The sequence below is a fragment of the Asterias amurensis genome, chromosome 22 (assembly GCF_032118995.1).
Source record: "Asterias amurensis chromosome 22, ASM3211899v1".
Classification (NCBI taxonomy): Eukaryota; Metazoa; Echinodermata; class Asteroidea; order Forcipulatida; family Asteriidae; genus Asterias; species Asterias amurensis.
The window spans coordinates 2,293,935-2,320,878 of record NC_092669.1 but is presented as its reverse complement, the minus strand read 5'-3'; the positions used below and the strand labels follow the sequence as shown (position 1 = coordinate 2,320,878).

General features: G+C 38.4%; 1 protein-coding gene across 1 annotated transcript; it reads right to left on the bottom strand.

Annotated features, from left to right (window-relative positions):
- Positions 1-3,612: 3,612 nt before the first annotated feature.
- Positions 3,613-13,289, bottom strand: LOC139953902 (uncharacterized). The gene is made up of 3 exons (XM_071953505.1): positions 12,721-13,289; positions 7,589-7,824; positions 3,613-6,466 (listed from the first exon to the last, which is right to left on the bottom strand). The coding sequence occupies exons 1-3, from the start codon at positions 12,942-12,944 to the stop codon at positions 6,255-6,257; spliced, it is 672 nt and encodes a 223-aa protein (XP_071809606.1). The 5' UTR covers positions 12,945-13,289; the 3' UTR covers positions 3,613-6,254.
- Positions 13,290-26,944: the final 13,655 nt, after the last annotated feature.

Sequence of the window (26,944 nt, the reverse complement as noted above, 5' to 3'; positions counted from 1 at the left end):
GCTATTTCTTACCGGTCAATGGTGTTGTGTTTGCCAGCTGCGTTGTTAGTGCCCAGTTTGTTGGACTCGCCGAGGTTGGGCTTTGTGTAGTGAGTTCTCCGGTTGTTGGACCTACAGTAGTTGGGTTCCCTGTTGTTGGTTCTTCGGTCGTTGGACCCACAGTAGTTGGGTTCTCTGTAGTCGGTTCTTTGGTCGTTGGACCCACGGTAGTAGGGCTCTCTGTGGTCAGTTCTTCAGTCGATGGACCCACCGTAGTTGGGTTCTCAGTGGTCGGTTCTTCGGTCGTTGGACCCACCGTAGTTGGGTTCTCTGTGGTCGGTTCTTCAGTCGTTGGACCCACAGTAGTTGGGTTCTCTGTGGTCGGTTCTTCGGTCGTTGGACCCACAGTAGTTGGGTTCTCTGTGGTCAGTTCTTTGGTCGTTGGACCCACAGTAGTTGGGTTCTCTGTGGTCAGTTCTTCGGTCGTTGGACCCAGAGTAGTTGGGTTCTCTGTGGTCGGGTCTTCGGTTGTTTGACCCTCAGTACTTGGGTTCTCTGTGGTCGTTTCTTCGGCCGTTGGACCCAGAGTAGTTGGGTTCTCAGTGGTCAGTTCTTCGGTCGTTGGACCCACAGTAGTTGGGTTCTCTGTGGTTAGTTCTTCGGTCGTTGGACCCAGAGTAGTTGGGTTGTCTGTGGTCGGTTCTTCGGTCGTTGGACCCAGAGTAGTTGGGTTCTCTGTAGTCGGTTCTTCGGTCGTAGGACCTACAGTAGTTGGGTTGTCTGTGGTTGGTTCTTCGGTCGTTGGACTCACAGTTGTTGGGTTCTCAGTGGTCACTTCTTCGGTTGTTGGACCCAGAGTAGTTGGGTTCTCTGTGGTTGGTTCTTTGTTCGTTGGACCCACAGTAGTTGGGTTCTCTGTGGTCGGTTCTTCGGTAGTTGGACCCAGAGTAGTTGGGTTCTCTGTGGTCGGTTCTTCGGTCGTTGGACCCAGAGTAGTTGGGTTCTCTGTAGTCGGTTCTTCGGTCGTAGGACCTACAGTAGTTGGGTTCTCTGTGGTTGGTTCTTCAGTCGTTGGACTCACAGTTGTTGGGTTCTCAGTGGTCAGTTCTTCGGTTGTTGGACCCAGAGTAGTTGGGTTCTCTGTGGTTGGTTCTTTGTTCGTTGGACCCACAGTAGTTGGGTTCTCTGTGGTCGGTTCTTCGGTAGTTGGACCCACCGTAGTTGGGTTCTCTGTGGTCGGTTCTTCGGTCATTGAACCAACAGTAGTTGGGTTCTCTGCGGTTGGTACTTCGGTCGTTGGACCCAGAGTAGTTGGGTTCTCTGTGGTCGGTTCTTCGGTCGTTGGACCAAGAGCAGTTGGGTTCTCAGTGGTCAGTTCTTTGGTCGTTGGACCCACAGTAGTTGGGTTGTCTGTGGTCGGTTCTCCGGTCGTTGGACCCAGAGTAGTTGGGTTCTCTGTAGTCGGTTCTTCAGTCGTTGGACCCAGAGTAGTTTGGTTCTCTGTGGTCGGTTCTTCAGTCGTTGGACCCAGAGTAGTTTGGTTCTCTGTGGTCGGCTCTTCAGTAGTTGGACCCACAGTAGTTGGGTTCTCTGTGGTCGGTTCTTCGGTCGTTGGACTCACAGTTTGGTTCCCTGTGGTTGGTTCTTCGCTTGCTGAAAATGCGGTAGTATCGTTCCCTGGTGTATCTCCATTGTTATTTTGTTGTTCAGACGATGACTTTGTTGATGATGCGAATGTCACACTAGAAGATTCTTCTGAAGTTAAAAAACTAGCAGACGGTTCCTCTGTCACTATATTCTGGTTCTCCACTTCATAATAGTTGTATTTTTCGTCATTTACAACAAAACCAGATCGACTGCTTGAATTCGTTTCACGGTTCAGCTGACAACATTTCTCCGTTCTGCCATAGTTGAACGACCGACATGCTTCTGCTCGACAACAAAGTGCTGCGCATCTCACAGCCGAGTCGACCTCTTTAAACAGCTGCACAACACTGCCAGTAAGTCGAACATTTATTTGTCTTGAGAAATGACGAGATAAACAACCGGAATCCCCGCTTGTTTCTAAGATGCAAGCCAATATAAACACAATAGTTGTCGCAAATACTAAAACCCTTTGTCCCGGGATGAGCATTTTAACCTTTACAACAAATCTGAACACTAAAAAAAAATCCGTGTCGACTAGACTGGTCGACAAAAGTCATACACGTTAAATACAATGCCTCTGTAGGAATTAAGCAGCAAGTGAATGCAACAAGAAAATGCAAGTTGGGGAAAATGAAATCCACCCACCTGTGGTGATGTTTTTATACAAATTAAAACACAAACAAAATTACTATAATCCTGCTTACATTCGAGGTCGATTTAATTCGTGTTCCGTTTTTTTTTTACTTGGGGAGAAAAAAAGAAGAATAAATAAACGGTTGAAATCGAATGGCATTGACCAAAATAAGTTTGTCCTTTGTGGTTGTCAATTTACGTCATGGGTTAATACAAATCAATAAGCATTAGGAATAGCATTGGTAAGATTGTAGTAAATTATATACGGAGCTCTGAAAAAGAAGAAATAACTCCCGGAGAACTGTGTACATACTTTTTTGATATAGCGCCCTCTTTTGAATGAACCGCTTCCAGCCCATGTTTATTTCCCACATTGGGTGATGAGGAGAGAATCTCCGGAAGACATATTTTTTATGTTCGTTTGTCCCTTTGTCTGCGTTTCTGTCTGTTTGTTTTGTTTCTTTGTCTATCTGGCTGTTCCTTACAAGCGGCTCTTTAAAAATGGCCCCATACTCCAATTTATCACATACTGTCACTTTTCTGTCTGTTTGTTTTGTTTCTTTGTCTATATGGCTGTTTCTTACAAGCGGCTTATCAAGATGGCCCCATACTCTAATTTATTACATACTGTTACTTTAAAATATATTTTGCTCTACACCGTTATACAAGTAATTGTCTATTTTTTCGTGAGAGTGTTGAAACATGTGTGTATTTGATTTGAATTTAATTTAAATCCCCTGTGACACAGCATGATTACTAGTCTTGGTGCAAGACGTTTCTCGTTTTTCTTTCACGCACACCGCAGCCATTTCACCGACAGCCCCCGCACCGACTCACCGCCTCAGAGAAACGGTGAGTGGGTGCGGGCGCTGTCGGTGAATTGGCTGCGGTGTGAGTGAAAGGGAAACGAGAACCGTCTTGCACCAAGACTAAATGATTACGTTTGTACTACATTTCAAGCAACAATGGCATCTAGCAACCGCGTGACCACAAAAAACCCCAAGTCAATCGCAATTATGTAGCACATCTTTCCAACAGTACACAGCTCTGCCCGTAGGTGACCATAGCCTGTAGTAGCCTGTAGCAGCCCCCTCCCCTTCCCCCAGCCCCAACCCCAACTCCAACGTGAATGATTTTGTTTTACATTTAGGATATTAATTAAACTTGTTGTAAACAATTATTTATGCTGATACAGTCACGCTGTTCAAAAGTGCGTCAACTAAAGCGGTTCTGGAGACTGATGTAAACACCAACAAACAACAAACAAAACAAACAATAAACTTCACAACACATGGCAAGTCATCCATAAACGGACACGTAAAAAATAAAACAAACACGGCAAGAATTTTTTTTTGTTATCAAATAGTGGTAAGACAAATAATTTATTATTATTATATACATGTTTTTACACATAAATACAAATGATTTGTGTATGTACAATTGCCTTGTTAAAAAAAGGTGCGTACATTAAATGTAAATATTACGCATGCGTCATTTCCCGTGAACAACATGCGTAGTTCGTACAATGACTTGTTGACATAAACAAAAATGCTGAAGAGTGGTGCAAATATAAACATCATACCACCATCAGCCCAATACAAAAAGCCTTTTGGATCGTCCTCCTATCAACCAGTATTGGTGCGCACGCGTTTCAATTTACATTACGCCATTTATTAGCATATTCTCCTATTTTCTCGCACGGTCTCGCTCTTTCTCACCGCCGCACAATCACAACTACTGTTACTCACTTTTACAATCAAACTTTCGTACCTTACTGTTACATAGTGCTAACAAAGCAATTAAGTGTTACATGAAAAATAAATAGTTCTTTACAATTAATATTGCTCATAAAATAAGTCTTAATAAAATTATCATTATTTTCTTTTACGCAAAGACAATCTCAGTGAAAACGTTAAGTGTCCAATTTCTAATCCTCTTCTTTCACTCGAAGTTGTGTAACAAATTTTCTAAATTTATTTCTAAAAGAAAATATAATTAGCGGTATATTAATGAAAAATGGCGTGACCGTCCAAAAGTGTATTTCTGATTCTAAAGCGCATACCTTAATCACACTAGAGTTTTTTTTTAAGATAATTGATATTTCAGAGGATCGAATAATGTTGTTAAAAGAAGATTGTTTTAAATAGAAAAAAAATATAGAAAAATAGCAAAAAACAAACAAAAGTTTACTGGTAGACAGGTGAACCAAACCACCATAACAAAAAGTAAAAGACAGTTTAAACAAAAACATAATTGTAACTACGCAACATCGAAACTTGTGCATAAAATAAACAGGCAAGCTCATAAGAAAAAAAAATATACTATGTAAAAACAAGTAGTAACAAATAAACCTTAGATAACATTTCCACAAAATTGCTGACCCTTTCCCCCAATTTTTCTTATGCCACAGTAATTGACAAACAAGGGGGTGGGTTCTCGTGTTTGATCATTGAAGTAACAAATTGTGAAAGAAATTATTTGCTTACTCCGCAATGTGAGTCATGACAAAGTAGTGGAAAACCATAAACACGGTTTTCAGTAAGTTTGTAAACATATTGTACTTAATTTGGGTAGTGTAAAGGCCCGGTCACACAGGCCCCGATAACGAGAACGAAAACGATAACGATAAAAATGCACGCCCTCGATTGGTTGAATGACGTGGGCGTTTTATGCAAGGATCAATTCAACCAATCGCGAGCGTGCATTTTTATCGTTATCGTTTTCGTTCTCGTTATCGGGGCCTGTGTGACCGGGCCTTAACAACCGAAGTCAACTATTTCTAAAAAAATTTGTAAATGATTTTAGATACAATTTTCTTGAATGTTACTCCATTTCAGATGGAATATTTTATAGAAAAAAATGGTTCAAAACAGTACTTTTTTTAGCTATTTTGTTACTTAACTTATATGCGTTTTTAATAAACAACGCAACCTTATTTGACATCAACATGATATACATTAGAATTTTTCTTCGCACAACTTCCTGTTTGAGCACGCCCTCTCTCGTTACACCTCGTTCAACAACCATCGTTCATAACATTTAAGTTATATTAGCATTTCTGATAAAGGTAGATTCGTTTGTACCCAAAAAAACACAATATTTACACACAAAAATGCATCGATGGTGCATTTAAATTGCACACTTTTGATCGAGAAAGCTGAACTGGTACCTAATCAAAATTGTATACTACCAATTTTTTTTTAGTGCAGCCATCTTGATTTGTCCAAATTCAAATCAATGTTACCAAACCGAGGCTGAAAGGAGAAATAGTCTGGCTCCTGCAATGAATGTTATTATTCATTGCTGGTATTGGATACGAGAAGAGTGACCAAGATTGTGACAGCATTATGCTGCCACTTTTATCAAACAAGTTATTTCATTTTTCGAAATCTATTTTAAAATAAACAAACCCAGTATTATAAAGGCCAACCTTTAGTGGCACAAAACTAGTTGTTTAATTTTTTTTAATTTTTTTTTATTTTTTAGAATGAACAAACCCGGTATTATAATTTATATATGTCACGCACAAAACCAGTTGTTTCATTTTTTTTTTTTTTTTTTTTTTTTTTTTTTTCCTATTTTAGAATGAAAACAACCCGGTATTATAATTTATATGCCACTAAAGACTAGACTTTAGTGACATAAACCAGTTGTTTCATTTTTTTATTTTTTTTTATTTTTTATATTTTAGAATGAAAACAACCCGGTATTATAATTTATATGCCACTAAAGACTAGACTTTAGTGACATAAACCAGTTGTTTCATTTTTTTTTTTTTTTTTTTTTTTTTTTTATATTTTAGAATGAAAACAACCCGGTATTATAATTTATATGCCACTAAAGACTAGACTTTAGTGACATAAACCGGTTGTTTCATTTTTTTTTTTCTTTTTTTTTTTTTATATTTTAGAATGAAATCACCCGGTATTATAATTTACATGGCACTAAAGTCTAGACTTTAGTGACACAACTAGCGTCTTGAATCAAGACTAGCACTAGACGTGTGCAGGGGCAACCGACTCTCTTAACGAGTTATTGGAAGACGACGGGGTTCCAGATAGCAAACCAGCATGTTGGCGTTTAATTCGGCAGACCAACACCGCCATGAAGACAACCAAGCCGCATAATACAGCGACTCCACCAGCAAGGCCACCCATAATGATAGTGTTCATCTGTCCATCCGGTTTGTCATCTGTGACCTTTGAACCTAAAAATGAATCAACGTAAAAATCGATGAGTTATAATCTGCCAATGAGATACATGTACACTGCAAAAATTATCAGTAAAATTTACGGCACTTTACCTGGCAGCTAGGGTGCCAGATAAAGTGCCGTTAATTTGCTAAACTACCCCCTCAAGGCACAATAATTATTGACAAAACTTCCTCTGTGAAATTTACGGCACTTTTACCTGGGCCCTGGGGTGGATTTCACAAAGGTAGTCCTAACTTAGGACTAGTCCTAGGCAATGCTAAGAGATAGGACCGGTCCTAAGTTAGGACCAGTAACTCATCCTAACTTAGGACTGGTCCTATCTCTTAGCATTGCCTAGGACTAGTCCTAAGTTAGGACTATCTTTGTGAAATCCACCCCTGGAACCCTACTGCCAGGTATAGTGCCGTAAATTTTAGGGATGTTTTTTACAGAGTAGACTTTGGGTTGCAAGTCTTTGATCGTGGCTTTTAGTCGTCCTGATGGCCGCTACAAACAGCTCCTTGTATCAACCTCCGCAATTTAGCCTACGATTGCGAGTTTATAGGGCGCGTGATAGCTAATAATGTGGGGTGTTTTCGTGGCTGAGATGCAGAATAATAACCGCGATCTAAGACTTGAAATCAAGTGTACAAAAGGGAAGGAACAAAAGTACATGTGGTGTTAGACTTGAAATCAAGTCTTTAGTTAGGACATTATTAGCTGCAAAATTAGAGGAACAAAAGTACGAGGCGTTACTGTTTAGACTTGATTTCAAGTCTGAGATCTAGGTGGTTTCTCTGCATCATCAGCCACGCAAAACCCTCCAAAAGACCTCGGCTCATCCGAAGGACAATTCGACGAAGTGTCTTGCTCCGGACTGTGGGTTCGAGTCCCGCTCGACCTCAAATGCCACCCCCCCCCCCCACCCCCAGTGTAAAGCGGTCTTATTTCGGCACAATGTTTGATGTCGTCACTCATGTGTGAGTGTTGGTTCTGAGAAGTGACACTGTTGATGTGTTTGCTTTTCCCAACATTTTGATCAACGTCATCATGACATCATTTATTTGCTGGTTTTGTACAGTTATGCGAACAAACCCATGGCTCTGAATTAAAGTGCAAGTATTTTGCAAACTTACGTCTAATCGGTTCTGACGCCACAGACATCGTGTCTTTCTGCGTCACGACCTTGCTCCTGACTGTCGGTGGTGGCGTTGTTGTTTGAGGTGGCTGGCATGCTTTTAAGTTGAAGTTGTACGTCCATGTTTCGTCTGTGCACTGGTCTTTACTGCAAACGGTATCTGACTTTTGTGTGCATTTATGCTCTACAAGTATCCCGTCTCCGCAATCCATGCATGTCAGACAGAAGTAATATCTAGGAAGAAGAAAAAAACAAAAAACACAATTTGAAACCTAAGAATTTTAATTTATTCTTGTCAATTTGTGACACATTGTCTTTGATCGTCTATTCAATCGTTTACATCAAATACACCATACAATCAAGAATTTTTCACCGAGTTTGGTGGTGTTTTACGTTTTGTCAGCTTGCTCTATGGTTTTATAGTGAATACTTGTAGCTTGTATTTGAGGCATTGCATTGTGAAGTACCAATTAATAATTTGGCAAGTAGTACATACACGGTATTAATACCGCAAACCAAATGTACACATAAAGACACTAGCAAAGATAAGTGTTCTCACTTGGTGTATAAAATAACAAACCTGTGAAAATTTGAGCTTCAAAGTTGCGAGATAACCATGAAAGAAAAATCACCCTTGTCACACGAAGTTGTGTGCTTGCAGTAGCTTGATTACGAGACCTAAAATTCAAATTCTGAGGTCTCGAAATCAAATTCGTTTAAAATTACTTCTTTCTCGAAAACTACGTTACTTCAGAGGGAGCTGTTTCTCACAATGTTTTATACTATCAACCTCTCCCCATTACTCGTTACCAAATGTTTTATGCTAATAAATATTTTGAGTAATTACCAATAGTTTCTACTCGGCCTTTAGAGCTGAGCATATGTCATGTTTTGACTATAAGGCGCTTTGAGCAGTGTTTATTGACTGTTGCATTTTTTTAGTCGCGCGCTTTGTTGATTTCGCAACTTGTTGAATTGCGCAATGGCATTGATTGCGTAATGTAATTCGTTGAAACGTTGATCTCTGTTTGGGCAGTGGGGGGGGGGGGGGGGGGGGGGTAGGTATTTCTTGGAATCAGCGGTGACAGATGTTAAGGCTTGACGTTTCACAAACAGTGGCTGCATTTATGAGTATATCGTTGGATCATGCTCAGACCAAATAAAAGGTCTCGACATGCATGTTTTTGAAAAGGCTCGCAAAAAATGGAATGAAAATCATGGAAAAATAAATATTTTATGAAAGTTTCGCACAGGTTATTATCTGTTTTTCCTTCCCCCTTCTAAATCCATCATAAGCGTGGTGGATTTTTCCACCATAAGCGTGGTGGATGTAACTAAAAAATAAGCGTAATTATTTGAAAAATAATATTTAAAAAAAGGGTCATTCCGTGTCAAATCACCCAATGGGTTAAACCCTACCCTCTTCAAATTTGCTCAAATTTTTTTTATGGGGTAATTATGGCTCAACAAGCTCAAATTTCAATTTTCAGCTCTATCCGATAAACGGTTTTCGCGCTACGACATGCTCCTTTTCGTTGATTTCGGTCAAAATGCGCCTGACCTCTGACATTCAAATGACCATAAATCGGTAATCTTTGGGTCAAATTGGTTGAAATTGGTGTCTTTGAAAAGGAAATTGTATAAGCTTTCCAAATATGTCTTTATTTTTTTTGTAGGAACATGTTTAGGTATGATAACCTTTTGACCTCTACTTTTTTGACCTTGAATTTGACCTTGTGGATCACGTGATCTTGAAATGAACTTCGGTGAAAATTTGCCCCCATATGTTTTCTCCACAATATCAAAAAATTAGAGTTATACTATTTTTGGCTTGCTTCTAGGCTCCGCTCAAAGTTGCCCTACTGGCCTATTCCTACGCAAAGTACATGTACATAACATACATGTCCATACGTATGTATATAAAGTGAGGCTAGTGGACCTCTAGCAACATCATGGTATACATATGTATGGACATGTATGTAATGTACATGTACTTTGAATAGGAACAGGCAAGTAGGGCAACTTTGAGCGGAGCCTGAAAGCAAGCCAAAATTATTATATCTCTGATTTTTTTTATATTGTTGAGAAAACATATGGGAGTAAATTTTCACCGAAGTTCATCTCCAGATCACGTGATCCACAAGGTCAAATGCAAGGTCAAAGTAAAGGTCAAAGGTTACTAAACCTAAGCATGTTCCTACAAAAAAAGTAATGACAGATTTGGAAAGCTTATGCAATTTCCTTTCAAAAGACACCAATTTCAACAAATTTGACCCAATGGTTACCAATTTATGGTTGTTTGAATGTCAGAAGTCAGGCGCATTTTGACCGAAATCAACGAGAAAGTGCATACCGTAGCACGAAAACCGTTTATCGGATAGAGCTGAAAATTAACATTTGAGCTTGTTGAGTCATTATTACCCCATAACAAAAATTTGGGCAAATTTAAAGAGGGTAGGGTTTAAAATTGTCCTGTTTTTGGGTGATTTGACACGGAATGACCCAAAAAAAAAACAAAAAAAAACATCAGCTACATAGCACGTGCTATCACTGCCTTGTATGAATATCATAAGAAAGAAAGGGATTTGTGAGCACATCAAAGTTAACTGGGTTTTGGCTGAAAACTCTTTCAGAGCCCTTGGTATAGACTTTAACACTAATCTTGCTAGTATGGTGAATTTGAACTACACCAAGGTCATTTCTGCTATTAAAAGTTTAATTGAGCAGTGGTCTAAACGTAACCTAACGGTGCTGGGGAGAGTTACTGTAACAAAGTCGCTCCTTTTATCTAAGCTTACTTTTCTTATTTTAACTCTTCCCAACCCGCCTAGCAATGTTATCAAAGAATTAGACTGTATGTTCTATAACTTTATATGGAAAGGGAATGACCGTGTGTCCAGGAACCAGATGATTCAAGGCTATAGTCATGGAGGAGTTAAAATGATTGACATGCATTCGTATATAAAAGCCCTTAAGGTCACCTGGATCCGCAGATTTCTAAGTTCAAATAACTTGGGTTGGGTCACTCTTTTTTTGAAGATTTCGAACATTCATGATCCTCTAGCACTCGAGGGAGGCCACCAGGCATTGCTGATCTATTTAAAAGGGGCCGCAAATCAAAACCATTTTTGGATTGATGTTCTTAATGCTTGGTGCAGCTTTGTTAAGTGTCATGTACCTGCCAGTCAAATTGACGCTTTGAAAAATGTGTTGTGGCATAATCAGAATATTATGGTCGGTAACAAAAACATTAACTATAAACACTGGGCCAAAAAGGGTGTGAACTTCGTGTGTGACATTTTTGACACGCAAGGTGTGGCTCTTTCTCTTGTGGCATTTCAAAGGAAATTCAGGGTCAGAACAAAGTGTACGGGGGCGTGGTCAATGCAATCAAACATTCCTTCCGTAATGTACTGAATGGAGAAACCACAGAAATCGCTCGCCCTTTTTTACCATTTAATTTTAAGACTTTGTTGATGGATATAAAGGGCTCCACCCGTCTGTACAGTGTTTTCACCTCCAGCAAAAAAGTTGTGCACAAGTTTATTGTTAAATGGGAAGAAAAAATTGGCGTGATTTTTCCGATTCCTCAATGGCACATTTTCTGTGGTTTACCCTTTAACTGTACATGTGACACCAAGTTACGTTGGTTCCAGTTTAGATTGGTGCATAGAATTCTGGGTGTAAATTCCTTTCTTTCTAAAATTGGTCGGAAGAATTTTAATCTGTGTACTTTTTGTAAAAGGGAAGAAGAGACACTAGTCCACTTGTTTTGTAATTGCAAGGTGTCTCTGTATTTTTGGCGTCAGATAAAACACTGGTTGACTAATACACTGAACATTGACATTAATTTTGACAACACGACTAAGCTGTTTGGTGTCCTAAATAGAAAATGGTCTGCTCTCAATTTAATTCTCATTCTTTGCCGTTTTCATATTTATCGGATGAAGATGAACGACAGAAAGCCTTCATTTGTTCTTATCAAAAAGGAAATAAATCATTATTTTGTAATGGAAAAAATGATCTTTGTTAAGAATAACAACTTAGATAAGTTCAATACCAAATGGGAGCCTTTTGTATTGCTATGTACCAACTAAATGCCTTGCATAATCATCAAACTTCCTGTTTTTGCAATTGGCCATTTCTCTCTTAGTATCGTTCTATAAGTAGTTGGTTTTACCAGTAGTTTGTGTAGCTTTGTACATTGAAGAAACTTGAATAAATTTCCCCCTCCAGGGAAAAAAAAAAAAAAAAAAAAAAAAAAAAGAATATCATGTCAAAAAAAAATATAGATTCAAAAAGAAAACACACATAGTTGGTACAGCGCACGTGATGCACATGTACTGCCTTGTAGTATTTCTGTTTATCATTTGCGGCATGTCTGTTTAGCCCTACAGCCCGGTTTTGCCGATAATAAAAGAACCAACGACCTTGGCTACTTGAATGGCTAGCCACCCAAATTCTTTCTATTCGTGTACCCATTGTTGACTTGCCATTCATAAAGCTGGTGACTTCAATGGAATTGTAGGTGTGTCGTGTTGTAGCCAATCACATCCAAGTTAGACTACGTAATGGAAAAAATGGATGGCATGTTTTTTCGTTAGAGCATATGCCGTTTGTAAAATCATGTTTTTTTTTTTTTGTTTTTTTTTTTTTTTGGGGGGGGGGGGACCACAGTAAAACACGTTTAGCGTCCTGCCTTTTTGAAGAAAGGAAGGCTGGGATGGGGGTAGGGTGAGAGGGAAATATGTATTTTGTTTGATCTTCAGAGAGACAGGTTATAGATTTTATGACTTTATTTCAGAGATTTATTTAAAAAAAATGCCCAAATATTGGTTTGATCCGTATCCATTACATTACATTTTGTTCATGTCATTTTCCATTAATTACTTTCTTCACCTGTTCTTGACTCTCTTTGACTTTAAAATAATTGTACTTAGATTGTTTATCATTCTCCTTTTTTCACCTTAAATGTGAAAATAAATGTTGATTGAATTGAAATTTAATTGAATTGACTTGTAATAACCAAGGTACGTGTTACTTTGCTCAGCACTTTTCGGCCCTGTCAGACAGCTTTCTCGAAAGCCAGAGGTCTAACAAAATAAAATATAAAAAAATCTCACAACTTACGGGTTTTTACTGTCCGGCGCGAGATCGGTCCTGGTGTAAACTACCATTCCTCCCTCTTCGTACTCCGACTTGTCATCTCTATGCACACGCACACCATACTGATGACATCCGCACTCCGAAAACTTGTGTCTCTTGCAGTCTTTCCCGACCTGCCCCTGAGCAGCAGCCACCAGATAAAGTAAACACACAAGCAGAAACACACACATGTTGCAGCTGTTAACCATACTCAACTGAAGAAAGTTCAACACTTTCCCGAAAGTTTGTGTTGAGTTAACAATATCAGGACTTGCACAGTTGCTTGTTGCCACCACTGGTGGTGAAACCACACAGGTGAACTAGCCCCTCAGTCGCTTGTAAAACAAATCTTCACTTAAAAATTTAAAAACCACTGTCAAAACATCTGTTAATATGGTTCACGTCAACACAATTCAATCCACGCGCTTTGATTGTGTGCAATGTTATAGAGATAGCTCCGGCACACGTCTGTATTGAACAATCATTTGTTGGTTTGTGAACCCCATTGACTAGCTACGCTGGTACTATGTATACCATGCACTGTCAGCATCACGAGGGGGGTCACCTCTGGCCCACTGGGTAACACGTGAGGCCCATGCGCGTAGCTGTCTACTTTTTCGGTGTTGGTTTGGCAACATGCCTATTAGCTAGCCTTGATCCGCGACGCTTTTTGTTGTTGTATAGTTATCGAAAGAGGGCGCTACATCTGCAGCCAAAAGCTGAATCACATAAAATTACAGGGATTTGCAAAATCTGAGACTGATATTATTTTAACGAAATTTTCAAAATTGTTTCGACGAATTTGATTTCGAGACCTCGGAACTAGACTTTGAGGTCTCGAAATCAAGCATCTGAAAGCACACAACTTCGTGTGACAATGGTATTTTTTCCTCCATTATTAGCTCGCAACTTTGACGACCATGAGTTCAAATTTCACAAGTTTGTTATTTTGTGCATTGTTGAGATACACCAAGTGAGAAGACTGGTCTTTGGCAATTACCAAAGGTGTCCAGTGTCTTTAAAGGCACTGGACACGTTCGGACCGCAAAGACTGCATTCTCACTTGTTTTTTCCATGGTGTAGCCCATGATTTATTATATGCATAAAATAACAAATCTCTGAAAATGTTAAACTGATAAAGATTTGCATCGAAAGCACACATATTGCATCAAGGGTAAAATTTTTCGTTCATTATTCTCTTGCAACTTTGAAGACCAATCGAGTCCAAATTTTCACAGGTTTGTTTTACTATGCATAATAATGTTGGAATACACCTTGCGATACACAATGGATACACCTAGTGAGAATACCTGGCTTTGACAATTATTACCAAACGTGCCTTTAAAGGCAGGGCAGTAGGGCAAGGGGCAATTAAGGGGCTGGCTTTAGTCGTAGGTCCGGACCCCCGACAAAATGTAACAATGTTGAACAAGATTTTCAAGGGACCCTGGGGTGGATTTCACAAAGGTAGTCCTAACTTAGGACTAGTCCTAGGCAATGCTAAGAGATAGGACTGGTCCTAAGTTAGGACCAGTAACTCATCCTAACTTAGGACTGGTCCTATCTCTTAGCATTGCCTAGGACTAGTCCTAAGTTAGGACTACCTTTGTGAAATCCATCCCTGGACACTCTAAATATTGTTGTTCTTTCACACCGTAGGTCCATTTTACAACCATTCTACAATTTAGCACGGGACCCTTGCTAAATTGCTCTCGTGTTTGTCTCTGAATTTGATATTATATTATAGTATGCTACACCTGGTGGATACCTCTTCTCCAGTAATTCGTGTTGCGCTATAGCCGCGCGACTACGTTGACAAAATGAACGTCGCGAATCAAGACTAGGCAATATGTAATCGTGACTCAACTCAAAGCAAGCCCATGCAATCAACAAGGCTACGGAGATAAATTTCTACGAATGGTGTGACGTCATCGAACTCTGGTCCTGGCTCCTGAGTACGGTGTGTGAACACACGCATTTCAGCCTTGGTTTACACAATGCAAACCACAATCACATGCACCTTTCGTGATAACAAAAATACTATTGTGAACATTGACGTGACGTCAGTTGTTTTAAACAACAAACGGTATTGCCATGGGAACGGGGTATAATACAACTAGACGTCCTGAAAACGAATGAACCTTTAGAGGTGTTCATTCATCTACTTTTCTAGAAAGTTAGTGTGACCTTGATTTGCTGACAGTATATAAGGCCGTGTCCAAATTAGCGTCTACAGCTACGGCTACGGCTAGATTTCCGCGTCATCGTGCGTTGAGGTATAGGACGTCCCGAGCAACACCCTTAGCAACAGCCATAGCCATAGCCGTAGCCACCAATTCGGATTCAGCCTAAGGCCCAATTTCATAAAGCTGTTTAGCAGAAAATTCTACTTGAAAAATTTCTTTGCCAAACAAAAATTCAGTGGGGCACCATTTTTTTGCAACGATGTAAACTAAGTGTAATTTTGGCTGGTACTCTTTTTTTTTTTGCCAAACAATTTTTGGTGAGCACATTTTTGTGTGCTAAGCCCATTATCGTGGAGTTTGCAGGACGTGATATGAGACCAGCTTATAATAATAGGTTACTGAGAAGTGCAACTTCTTGTATTGTGCAACTTACTCATAATAAAAGATTTTATAGGCAGTGGACACTATTGGTAAATACTCAAAATAATTATTAGCATAAAACCTTCCTTGGTGACGAGTAATGGGGAGAGGTTGATGGTATAAAACATTGTGAGGAACGGCTCCCTCTGAAGTGCCATAGTTTTCGAGAAAGAAGTAATTTTCCACAAGTTTGATTTCGAGACTTCAGATTTAGAACTTGAGGTCTCGAAATCAACCATCTAAATGCACACAACTTCGTGTGACAAGGGTGTTTTCTTCTTTCATTATTATCTCGCAACTTTGATGACCGATTGAGCTCAAATTTTCACAGGTTAGTTATTTTATGCATATGTTGAGATGCACTAACTGTGAAGGCTAGTCTTTGACAATTACCAATAGTGTCCACTGCCTTTAAATGTTTTTTTTTTTTTTGTATGAGAAAGATTTGATGTTGCCAGCCTGGTGTTTATTTCCCAGCCTGGTGGAAGTTAAAAGAATCACCCTTGGCTGGAAGATCTGACATTTTTAAAAGGGAGATTGTGAGCTTTTCCAAGCTGTTGTCCTATAGTCCCCTATAAAGCCAGTGGACATTATTGGTAATTATTCAAAATAATCATTAACATAAAACCCTACTTGGTTACGAGTGCGGGAGAGGATGATAGTAAAAAACATTGTGAGAAACGGCTCCCTCTGAAGTAACGTAGTTTTCGAGAAAGAAGTAATTTTCCACGGTTTTGATTTCGATCAGACCCAAGACTTAGATTTTGAGGTCTCGAAATCAAGCATCTGAAATCACAAATTCGTGTGACAATGGTGTGTTTTTTTCATTATTATCTCGCAACTCTGACGACCAATTGAGTTAAAACTTTCAAAAGTTTGTTATTTTATGCATATGTTGAGATACACCAAGTGAGAAAACTGTTTTTTTGACAATTACCAATAGTGTCCAGGTCTTTAACAATGTAATTATGCAGGGCCCAAATGGAAACCAGTTTTTCTTACTGATTTGGCTCACCCTGTGTAAATAAAGGAAATAATTAAAATTAAACACCTCTTTGTGAGTCACAATGCCAGTCGAGTGCTTCTCCCTAAGAATAGCCAAAAAATAATATGTTTTACAACTTCTACTCCACCTTCACGCTTTCATGCACTTTTGACAATATGCCGGGTGTGTAACTGTAAGTTGTGACGTCAAGCACTGACGTCAATCGAGGTCAATTAAGGTCAACTGACACCCATGGATCGGTGCAGAATACTTTTGTGTAAAAACTGTTTAATCAAACAATAAGGGTAACCAACCGGATTCAGGTCTGTCCATGTTCGTTGGGCGTGGAACATTCCGCATGCATGTCACTTTCTCCCGCGAATAACTTGTTCTTCCTTGTTCCTTAAATTGTAGCGGTTGTTTGTTTTAAAGGCACTGTGAATGTTTGGAAAATACTTAAAATAAATAACTAGTAAAAGAACTTCCCTTGGTATAACGAGCAACTTAGAGCTGTTGATAGATAAAAACATTGTACGACTCCCTCTGACTTTCTCAGGCATCTGATGAAAGCACACTATGTACAACAAGAGTGTTTTTTTATTCATTATTTTCTTGCAACGTCGATGACCAATAGTTATAATATACACAGTTTCACAGATTTTGTTATATATGCATGAATGTTGAGATGCACCGAGTGGGAATATTGGTCTTTGAAAATAACCAAACGTGTCATGTGCCTTTAAAAGCAGTGTGCACTATTGTTAAATACTCAAAATAATTATTAGCATAAAACCTTACTTCGGATTACGAGTAATGGGGAGAGGTATAGTATCAAACATTGTGAGAAACGGCTCCCTCTGAAGTAATGTAGTTTTCGAGAAAGTAGTAATTTTCCACGAATTCGATTTCGAGACCTCAATTTTAGAATTTGAGTGCTTGAAATCAAACATCTGAAAGCACACAACTTCGTGTGAGATACACCAAGGGTGTTTTTTTTCTTCTTCGTTTTTTTTCTTGCAACTTCGATGACCAATAATTTAACCCCTATTTTCACAGATTTGTTATTTGATGCATATTATTTTGAGATGCACTAAGTGAGAAGACTGGTTTTGACAATTACCAAAAGAGTCCGGTGTTTTTAAGAGAACTTATACAGAAGAAAAATGTTGTAATTGGTCCCCATCACCATGGTTGTGATGTCAATCAGTGACGTCAGCTCAGTTAAGTTGGTGTCAACTGAAACACCGGGACACAATAAGTTTTTTTTTTATTTTATTAAAACATGAACATCTCCAATCAAACAATGAGGTTAATCAAATGTACCGAGCAATTAGACTAACCTGCAAACTCTCTCAGCCACCCACTGAACATTTATTCTTAAAACTTGACACCAATGGTTTATTTTGTAGAGAACTTCCAAAAACATTAAGTTGTCATTGGTCCTCATATCGACTGGTGGGGAAACTATAAGTTCTGACGTCAATCAGTGACGTCATTCATTGACGTCAATGGAGGTCAGTTGGGGTCGACTGACACACCTCGATACAACAAGAATTGTTTTTCTAATTTTTTGAAAATATTGTATTACACAATAAGGTAAATCAGTTTGAGGATGTCAGTGCATAAGATTGAGAAATTGTGGCTCTTTTAGAGAAATGCAGCTCTGAAATCGTATTTTATAAATACCTCAAACAGTTTCGCTATTCCTATTGGCGGAGAGCGGGTCGCGTGGGGGTGTTTAAACGGTTGATAATGACCAGCTGGAGTTGTTTACAACCGGTTGTTTTCGGATACGTTTAGATGCATACTACTACGCGCACGAATGCATATCCAAAAATTGCCACAGTCATAAAAATGCAACACACGTACAGAGCTCAAGTTTTACAGAGTTTCATACTTTATTACGCCTTTTAACCAAAAAGGCATTTATGAATAGGAATAAAAGAGTATAGTGACTCGTTCGTAAACTGCCGTAAAGACCCTCGCCTTCGGTTCGGGTCTTTATCGCACGGCCACGACCCTGCCGGTTTTAAACGGCAGCTTAAGGACTCGTCGCTACCCTTTTGTTCCCTTGTTTGAAAATTGTAAGCTTGATTTCATGGTTGTACACTTTGAAGAAATATTCAATAAATGACAATGAGTTTGTGTGCATATCTGATATCTTGTAGATGGCTGAGGTTTACAACTTTATTATCCCTGTTCATCAGGCATTTCCTTTGACCATTCTTCAAACTTTCTTAACTCAGTGAGGAGCCTTGTTAACTAGTCACTGTGGTTTGTTTTGAACCGCTGGAGAAGCATTTTGTTAGATTTATCAGTAAAAACCACTTATACTTCCATTACCCTCTCAAAATTAGGAAATTACCTCCCATCCTTCCATACGATAGTCCAATTCCACTTACATCATTTTAAAAGGATCAGCTTATTCAAAAAAAAAACCTACTCCCACTTCGGTGTTGCCATTGTTGCATCCACACTCAAACCAATGTGGCCAAACCGAGGGCAAAAACAGCCTGGTTCCTTTTTTGTACATTGGCTATCGGCATGCATGGTTGGGAACAGTACCAAGATTGCAGCATCATGAAAAAGGGTCTATGAAGTTCACCGCAAGTGCATGGTCGTGATACTCACTGAAAACTTTCTCTTGTCAATTGATTAATAAAAATTAGTCATGCACCCTGTCTTATTTTACTAATCAAAAGATAGTCATGCATATTTAGTTTTGACTATATAATAATCATGAAAAAAGTGTCTTATTTGACTAATTATTAAATTAATTAGTAACGCACGAAAATTAATTGGTAATGCAAGAAAATTAATTAGTATTGCACGAATATTAATCAGTCACGCGACTGTTAAAGTTAGTCAGGATTACAAATTAATTCCCCTCACATAAGTCAAAACTACCTAGTCATGACTCTTTTAACAAGTAAATAAGACAGTGTGCATGACTAATTGTAAGTCGTTTGACTAATACAGTTTGGACATAAACACATTATGTGTGCACTGCACACAAACGAAAGGCCTTTCGTACAAACATCATGCAGCTATAACACGACACATGCCTATTGTTATTGTGATTGCGTCCGTATACGTACATTGTATACACACAGCTAAACTAGCTCAACAAGCTTTTGTTACTCTTTCTTTTGCTGTCGTTTTATCTTTAAAATATTCAAACTATACACCACAATATTCTACATTAAATTCTTATTCTACTAGTATAAATTACAGGGTGAAAGTCGGAGACGTTTAAATTTATTTTACTTGATAAACGTCGCCAGTAAGCGAAATACCCAACACTAACGTTTTGTCAAACAACACAAACTTTTCCACGGTGCAATGTTTAACGTTACACATCATTGTTTATATCTTATTATCATGGAATTGCTGTGATCGCAGGCTACAGACTTTATTCTTTACTGGCAAGTATCATATAATTATTCCAATGATTAATGCTCACCTTCACCAGTCAACTTGAGCTTTCATGCCCCATCTCAAAACAACAACGCGATATGAAAATCATCCGATTCTGTGCCACGCCCCCAAGAAGGCTCTTGGGAAACCCGGCACAATCAAAAGTCATTAAAAAATAAGTCAAAAGTCATATTGCCGCCCAAACAAAATTGGCGGGATCGCGCGCTTAATTAGTCTTAACGCAAAAAGTTAGTCAGTTGGATTGTCATGAAAAATTATACTTCGTCGTCTCTTGTTTCGTGACGATACTTATTTGTCAATTGACGAATTAGCCCGCCCTTCAAATTAGTCCATTATTCAAAGTAGTCTTTAAGTTATATTAATTAGTCAAACATTTTAAACGATTCGTAGTGCACTAATTGTAATTTGTCATTCCCTCAAAGGAAATCGTCAACTGACTAATCACTCGCATTACTAATCATTTTCGCCCAGTTTGACGAACTTTTCACTATTTTTGACTAAATAAAACTGTGGGTGCTAAACCTGAAATCAGAGCGACCGGGGATGATGTCATGTTTATTTTTTAGATCGTCAAGCGTTCCAATCGGAGCGACCGGGGATGATGTCATAGGTTCTCAGTCTACCAATTGAAATCAGAGCGACAGAGATGATGTCATGTCTATGTTTAGAATCCAGTACCTTGCCACTACGAGTACTGAATGTTCAAGTTCAGCGAGCAGTAACGGGTGTAGCATTGGACCCTATCCAAGCGCCTTTCGTATGTCAACAAGCACTACACATTGACTTGCCGCACAAAACCGCTTAAAAAAACAAGAACTTTTATAATCTACTTATTAAATCTATTTTGATAGGACGTATTTGCAGTCATCCAGGGCAAGGCACAACCTATTTGCATTAGAACCCTGTATAATTGCGTCATTTACAGTTCTAATTTAAAACCGAGATGATTTTTAAAACAACATCAAGCACCAACAGGATCGACTGAGCCCTTCACAGACTTGTTATTTCATGTTTGTTGGGTCACACAGAGTTCAATACTTGTGTTTGAGAACCGGAAATATATATGCTGTCTATGTTCTTTTAATGCCATTTTTGTGTAGAAGTGAGTAACATTGTATCTAGTTTACCTGATTTTTGGGGTGCTGAATTTATAAACGGTGTGTACTAACCAAGCTTGTTTATTGCTTCGAGTTTGAACAGAGGGCAAGGGCACCATAACATCTTCTTGGTGAAGTGCACCTTTTCAGGAAATTGTAAATTTATCCGTGCTGTACAGTTCTTTTATGTAATCATTGAGCATTTATACCCCCATGGCTTATAACGAATTAAATAAAATTAATATTGAGTTTTTGCTGACGAAATAATTTTCCTGACAAACCATTTTTGGTGTCTTTTAAAGGTTATTTGTTGCATGAATCATTGCGATGACTATTACGAGCGTCACGAGACGAGATAAAACAATGTTTGTTTTCAGGATAAAAAGATAAATAAATAAATAAATGGTGTGTGAATCAATCAGTGCATGTGTTACTTATCTCCTTTGATTTGAGACCCTTGTTCACCACGAAGTTCAAATGTACGATTGCTCCATACTTTTATTATCCAGTGCCTATATTTATTTATTAATATTAAGAAGTATTTTTGACTAATTGACTAGTGAGCTTTCGGGTACAACAATGTGTAAACCTCTTTTGGTACGAGTGCTAGCTTTTGGTGGGCTTTTCTTTTTTTAAAAATAAAAGCATAATTAGCCATTTTGAGGTATGGTGGACACAGCATTATGACTCTAGTTTGGTGAAATTTTTCTGCAGACGCTCAAACCAAACAGTGGTGCAATTACTATAACGTCCCCAGATACCTCAAAAAGTCACACATCAGTTCAGTGCATTCAGTAAAGTCAAGTTTTTGCTTTTTTTTTGCAATTTGCATAATCTTTTTCCGGGATGGGGGAGCCATAATGTATGTAGTCCTAGTATAGGTCTACTGGCAGAACCCTCAACAAAAGTTTTTGTAACTGTAGGAAACAATTACCACGGTACTAAAAATGAGGAATATACAAAGTTAACTTTCACATTGGTTATGATTTTGAGTCACCCAAACCCAATATTTATTGTATGACCCTCTGAAGTAACGTATTTTTTGAGAAAGAAGTATTCTCACTAAAATATTTGAATTGAATTCGAGACCTCAGCTGAGGTCTCGAATTCAACGCATCTGAAAACATACAACTTGTTCGAAGATGGTGTTTTTTTCTTCCATTATTATCTCGCAACTTTGTCGACCAATTGAGTTAAAATTTGCCTAGTTTTTTTTTTTGGTGCATGTTGAGATACACCAATTAAAGGTATTTGACAATTACCAAAGGTGCCCAGTGCTTTTGAGCAGCTCTATGAATATGGGCCCATGGTGTTTCATGATCTATGAGATTTTGTTATTTTTTGATAATTGTATTGTCAGCAATTTTCCTAGTTAAGAAACTTCTAGAAAACACGTTTATACAATTATTGAGGGGGCACAGTCGTACATTTTAAGAGATTAAGAAACTTCGAGAAAAACATGACCGTGGTCTTTTTAGAGAAGTGCACACAATACAAAAACCATTATTATGATCAGACTTCCTGACCAACAGAACATCAACAAATTCTTATCCGCACTTACTCCGATAAAGCCCTGTCCTTTGTGTAATCATGGAGCCATTCTACCTCCATGGTTTAACGAAATAAATTTACAGCTCTCGAGCACAAACCATTTTTTTCGTGTCTTTCAAAGATTATTTTGTGCATGAATCATTGCGATGACTATTTACGAACGTCACGAGACGAGATAAAACAATGTTTGTTAACAGTATAAACAGATAAATAAATAAATAAATGGTGTGTGACTCAATCAGTGCATGTGTTACTTATCTCTTTTGAAGTGAGACTCTTATTCACCACGAAGTTTAAAGGTACGATTGCGCCATACTTTTGTATCCAGTGCCTATATTTATTTATTAATATTAAGAAGTATTTATGACTATTGATTAGTGAGCTTCCGGTACAACATTGTGTAAACCTCATTTTGGTATGAGTGCTAGCTCTGAAAAGAGTTTCCGACCAGTAGGGCCTACAGTGTGTGTGTGTGTGTGGTTTTTTTTTTTTTTTTTTTTATTCAAAAGAAAAGCATAAGCCACGTTGAGGTATGGTGGATGCAGCACTATGAAACTAAAGTTTGGGGACATTTTTCTGTAGACGCTCAAACCCAAGAGTGGTGCAATATTATACGTACCCATATACCTCAAGAAGTATGATTGTGCATTCAGTGGAGTCAAGTGTTTGTTTTTATATCACCTTTTTATTGGGTTGGAGGAGCCATAATTTATGTAAGCCTACTGGTAGAACCCTTAAAAAGTTTGTGTAATTGAAGTAAACACAAATAACTACTATGGTACTAAACATGAGGAATATACGAAGGTAACTTTCACATTGGTGATGATTGTGTGTTACCAGCCCAATGAACAGTGTGTGATATCTATACAAGTTCAAGGGTCGATACTCGACCTACACATTGTATAATCCATACGGACTGCGATGATATCCGGGTGTACTTGAACCAATTAAGGGTCAACTCGGCCCGTTGCGGGGTCAACTCGACCCATCCAAGGAACAATAATAATATGCTTATACCAGAAACAGTTAACACGCCAACAATACCATAAAACACGTACACCACTTGTGACCGGTTTCATGCTTTATTTTGCTGGTAAAAAAAAAAATTGTCTGCTCTGTTCAGCCCTGTATACGGACGGGTCATGAATGAGAGGATACCCAGGTCAAAATTCCAGTTGAACCTAGTTAACTGGGGTCAACTGGGGTCAACTGGTTCAACTGGATAGTGACCAAACTCGTCCATTTTCCATATTAACCAACTGGTTTGGACTAGGTTTGTTGAAATTATAAACCAGTTGGTTTCTGTCCATTTTCCAAATTAAACCAACTGGTTTTAACTGTGTTTAACTAGTGTATCAACTGGTTTTCAACTAGTTCCAGAAACACAGTTTAACTAGATTCAACTGGAATTTTGACCTGGGCATTGTTAATAAATGTTAGAAATATGCAGTAACAGTGAAGAACTTAGGTATAAACCAGCCTTACTTTATGTGCATCCTTTAACCCCTATCATGTGTAAAGTTTAGATTGTATATTGCGAAACCTTGTATAGCGACCATCGACGTTTTTTGATCAAAATATCCCTGGAAAGACGAGAATCAAATTGCCTGTCCAGATTTTTACTGTGTCAAAACGGACGTCTTTTCGATTAGATTTACATGTATCCAGTTTCTCCGACCCACGAGATTATGCCATTGTAGAATAACTGTAATGTAAGCAATTTTCCTAGTTTTAAAGAAACTTCTAGAAATGAAACTTGCAATTGTGGGGCACAGTATAGTCGTACATTTTCAGCGATGCAGAAACTTCTAGAGAAGTGCAAACAATAAAAACCCATTATTGTGATCAGACTTCCTGCCGAACCGAAAGTCAACAATTCTAACCCGCACTTTGTCAGATAAAGCCCTCGGCGGCTTCCGCTCGTTGACTATGGGCAAGGACGGTCTTGTGACACTTTGGCGTAATATTAATCTGTTTATTATATTAGCAAATAAATCTGTCACAAAGCAATGTTAAGTACGTGGAAACATTAGGTACCATACCCATATTTGGGCACTTTCATGTTGCATGGCTTTCAAGGCAATTATAGTTTATACACCTTTGGTAATTTAAAGACCAGTATTCTCACTTGGTGTATCCCAACATACGCATAAAACAACAAATCCGTGAAATTTTGGGTTCAACTGGTCATGGAAGTTGCATAAGAATTATTATTTGAGCGGGAAACTACCTCTTGCTCAAAAACTACGTTACTTCATCAGAGGGAGCCGTTTCTCACAACGTTTAATAATTAAACATTTATTTACAATGATTGTACTATCAACACCTCTCCATTTCTCGAATACCAAGTAAATGTGTGTGCTCAAAATTGTTTTTTAATTTTTAATACAAAAATGTTTGAAGTTGATTTTGAGTATACTCTGCGACCGCTATACAATTCCGACAAGTTAGTCTCCCTAATGTACAAGCTGGGGTTAGGGGTGGGGATAGAACAATATGGTAGGTAGTGTACCATAACTTTCATGGTTGGGTTGGAACTATTAGTGTGTAACCCTGCACACGACACCGTTTTCAGTGAACCTCATACAAAGTCAAAAATACCATACATTTTTGCCACAATGCTCTTTCCGCAGAATTTCTATAGAAATTGTACGAGTTATGTCTCCCTCAGAATTAACAATAAGGTGTGCGAACAAAAGCATACATGTATGTTTAACTGGTCTCATTTCACATCGGTAGTTATACACATCGCCAGTTTTGATTTTGTTTCCTTGTCTATAATTGAAATTTTGTTCCCCATGTGGGACTGTGCTCCTCCTCCCCCCCCCCCCCCCTATTCCCACGGGCTAAAAGAAGTTGATTAAGGCCCTATCAGAAGAAGTTTGCACACATTTTGCCTCATGAGGGGACAGAATGACCAGGGATTATTTAGAAGGGGGCGGGAATTTTATGCCACACCAGGGCCAAGTTTCATAAAGCCTGTAAGCTTAAAACATTGCTAAGCACAGAAACTGGTTACCAGTCGAAATTCAATAATGTTCACATTTTTGCAACTGGTGCCCCGCTCACTATTGTTTGCTTAGCAAAGAAGTTTAAAGCAGCATTTTCTGCTTATCATATAACAGCTTTGTGAAATTGGGCCTATGGTGATAACGTAACAGCTTTTTCTCATGCTCTAAAACCATGAAACTGCAGTCTCTTCCGGCAGCGTTCCTTAGAAAGTTATCTTATTGTCAAACATAGATGTGGCTATCTAACCCTGAATACTCAAGGTCTTTTCTAGTGTACGAGTCTCCTTTTGTAGTCGTCTTGACACCTCTGTCCTTCAAGAAGGCACGTTTCGCGCTCACGGATTGGGCGTAGACCCCAGAGGGTCATGGTGTCTTGTGAATGTATGTATAAAAGAACAATGTTACGCAATATTGCTTGGAGAGAGTGGGATCGTTGGATCTCATTTCAAACAATAGCTCTGTTTATCATCTTGAAAAACAAATAAATGGCGCTTTGATACACGTACCACATTAAGGCGTAATGTAGTTTTTTAGAAAGACGTAATTTCTCACTTTTTTAATATTTGAACTGAATACTTTAGAGACCTCGGCTGAGGTCTGGCTTTCGAGTTATCTGAAAGCATGGTGTGACAATGGTGCTTTTTCTTCCATTACTCTCTCGCAACTTCGACGACCAATTGAGTCCGAATGTTCACAGGTTTGTTATGTTGGAACACTGGTCTTTGACAATTATTACCAAAGGTGTCCAGTGCCTTTAAAACAAAACAAAACCAGGAAAAGTATTTGAGTATGGCGATTCTAAACTGCAGGAAACAAATTTGGTTCCGGTATAGCTGAACAGGAAGTATACCGATTCTGTTTGCGTACGAAATGTGTAATGGTAAAATAAATAATACAACTCGTGACTAATGTATTGAAATACATTGAACTTGAAACTGATAGATCCGGTCGTCATAACAAAGAGGTTTGGTTGCTAAGGAATCAGTTACGGGAATGTAAACACCGCTTTTTATTGGCTGCCTTAAAAGTGCACACTATATAGTGGCATACTGTGACGACAAACATTGTTGTACACTCAGAAAAAGAATGGTAAAAAAAAGTTATGTTAAATGTGTTAAGTAAAAAAATACTTAACATAAGTAAAAATTAATGAAAAATTTAAACAAAATGTTTGTGTAAATAAAAAACTACTCAAAAAGTTAGTAAAACTAATAGTTTATATAACTTAGCAACTTTAAACACATATTATGTAAGTTTTACTGAACTGGTTGTAAAAGTTTACATGGTGTTTAGTAAACCACAATGTTTTACTCAAGGTTTGTGCAAAATACGCAGCGTGTGACTTGTCTGCTGGGGTCGCGCTCTGCAGTACCACAGTGTAACCACACACACATTCAAATGGATCTCATGAAGGAAAAACTTCTTGAGTGGAACTTCCCTCATTTAGTTGAGACGTTTGAAGGTAAGTACTATAACAGATTTCTGTATTGATGTTATTATCTGTAGTGATAGACTATACAC

Bases quoted from the DNA above. Each gene is read 5' to 3' on its own strand.
- LOC139953902 (XM_071953505.1), bottom strand. From the start codon at position 12,944: ATGGTTAACAGCTGCAACATGTGTGTGTTTCTGCTTGTGTGTTTACTT. The intron at 7,825-12,720 runs GTAAGTTGTGAG...TCTTCTTCCTAG, and splicing joins GCGCCGGACAGTAAAAACCC to ATATTACTTCTGTCTGACAT. The intron at 6,467-7,588 runs GTAAGTTTGCAA...ATTCATTTTTAG, and splicing joins GGCGTCAGAACCGATTAGAC to GTTCAAAGGTCACAGATGAC.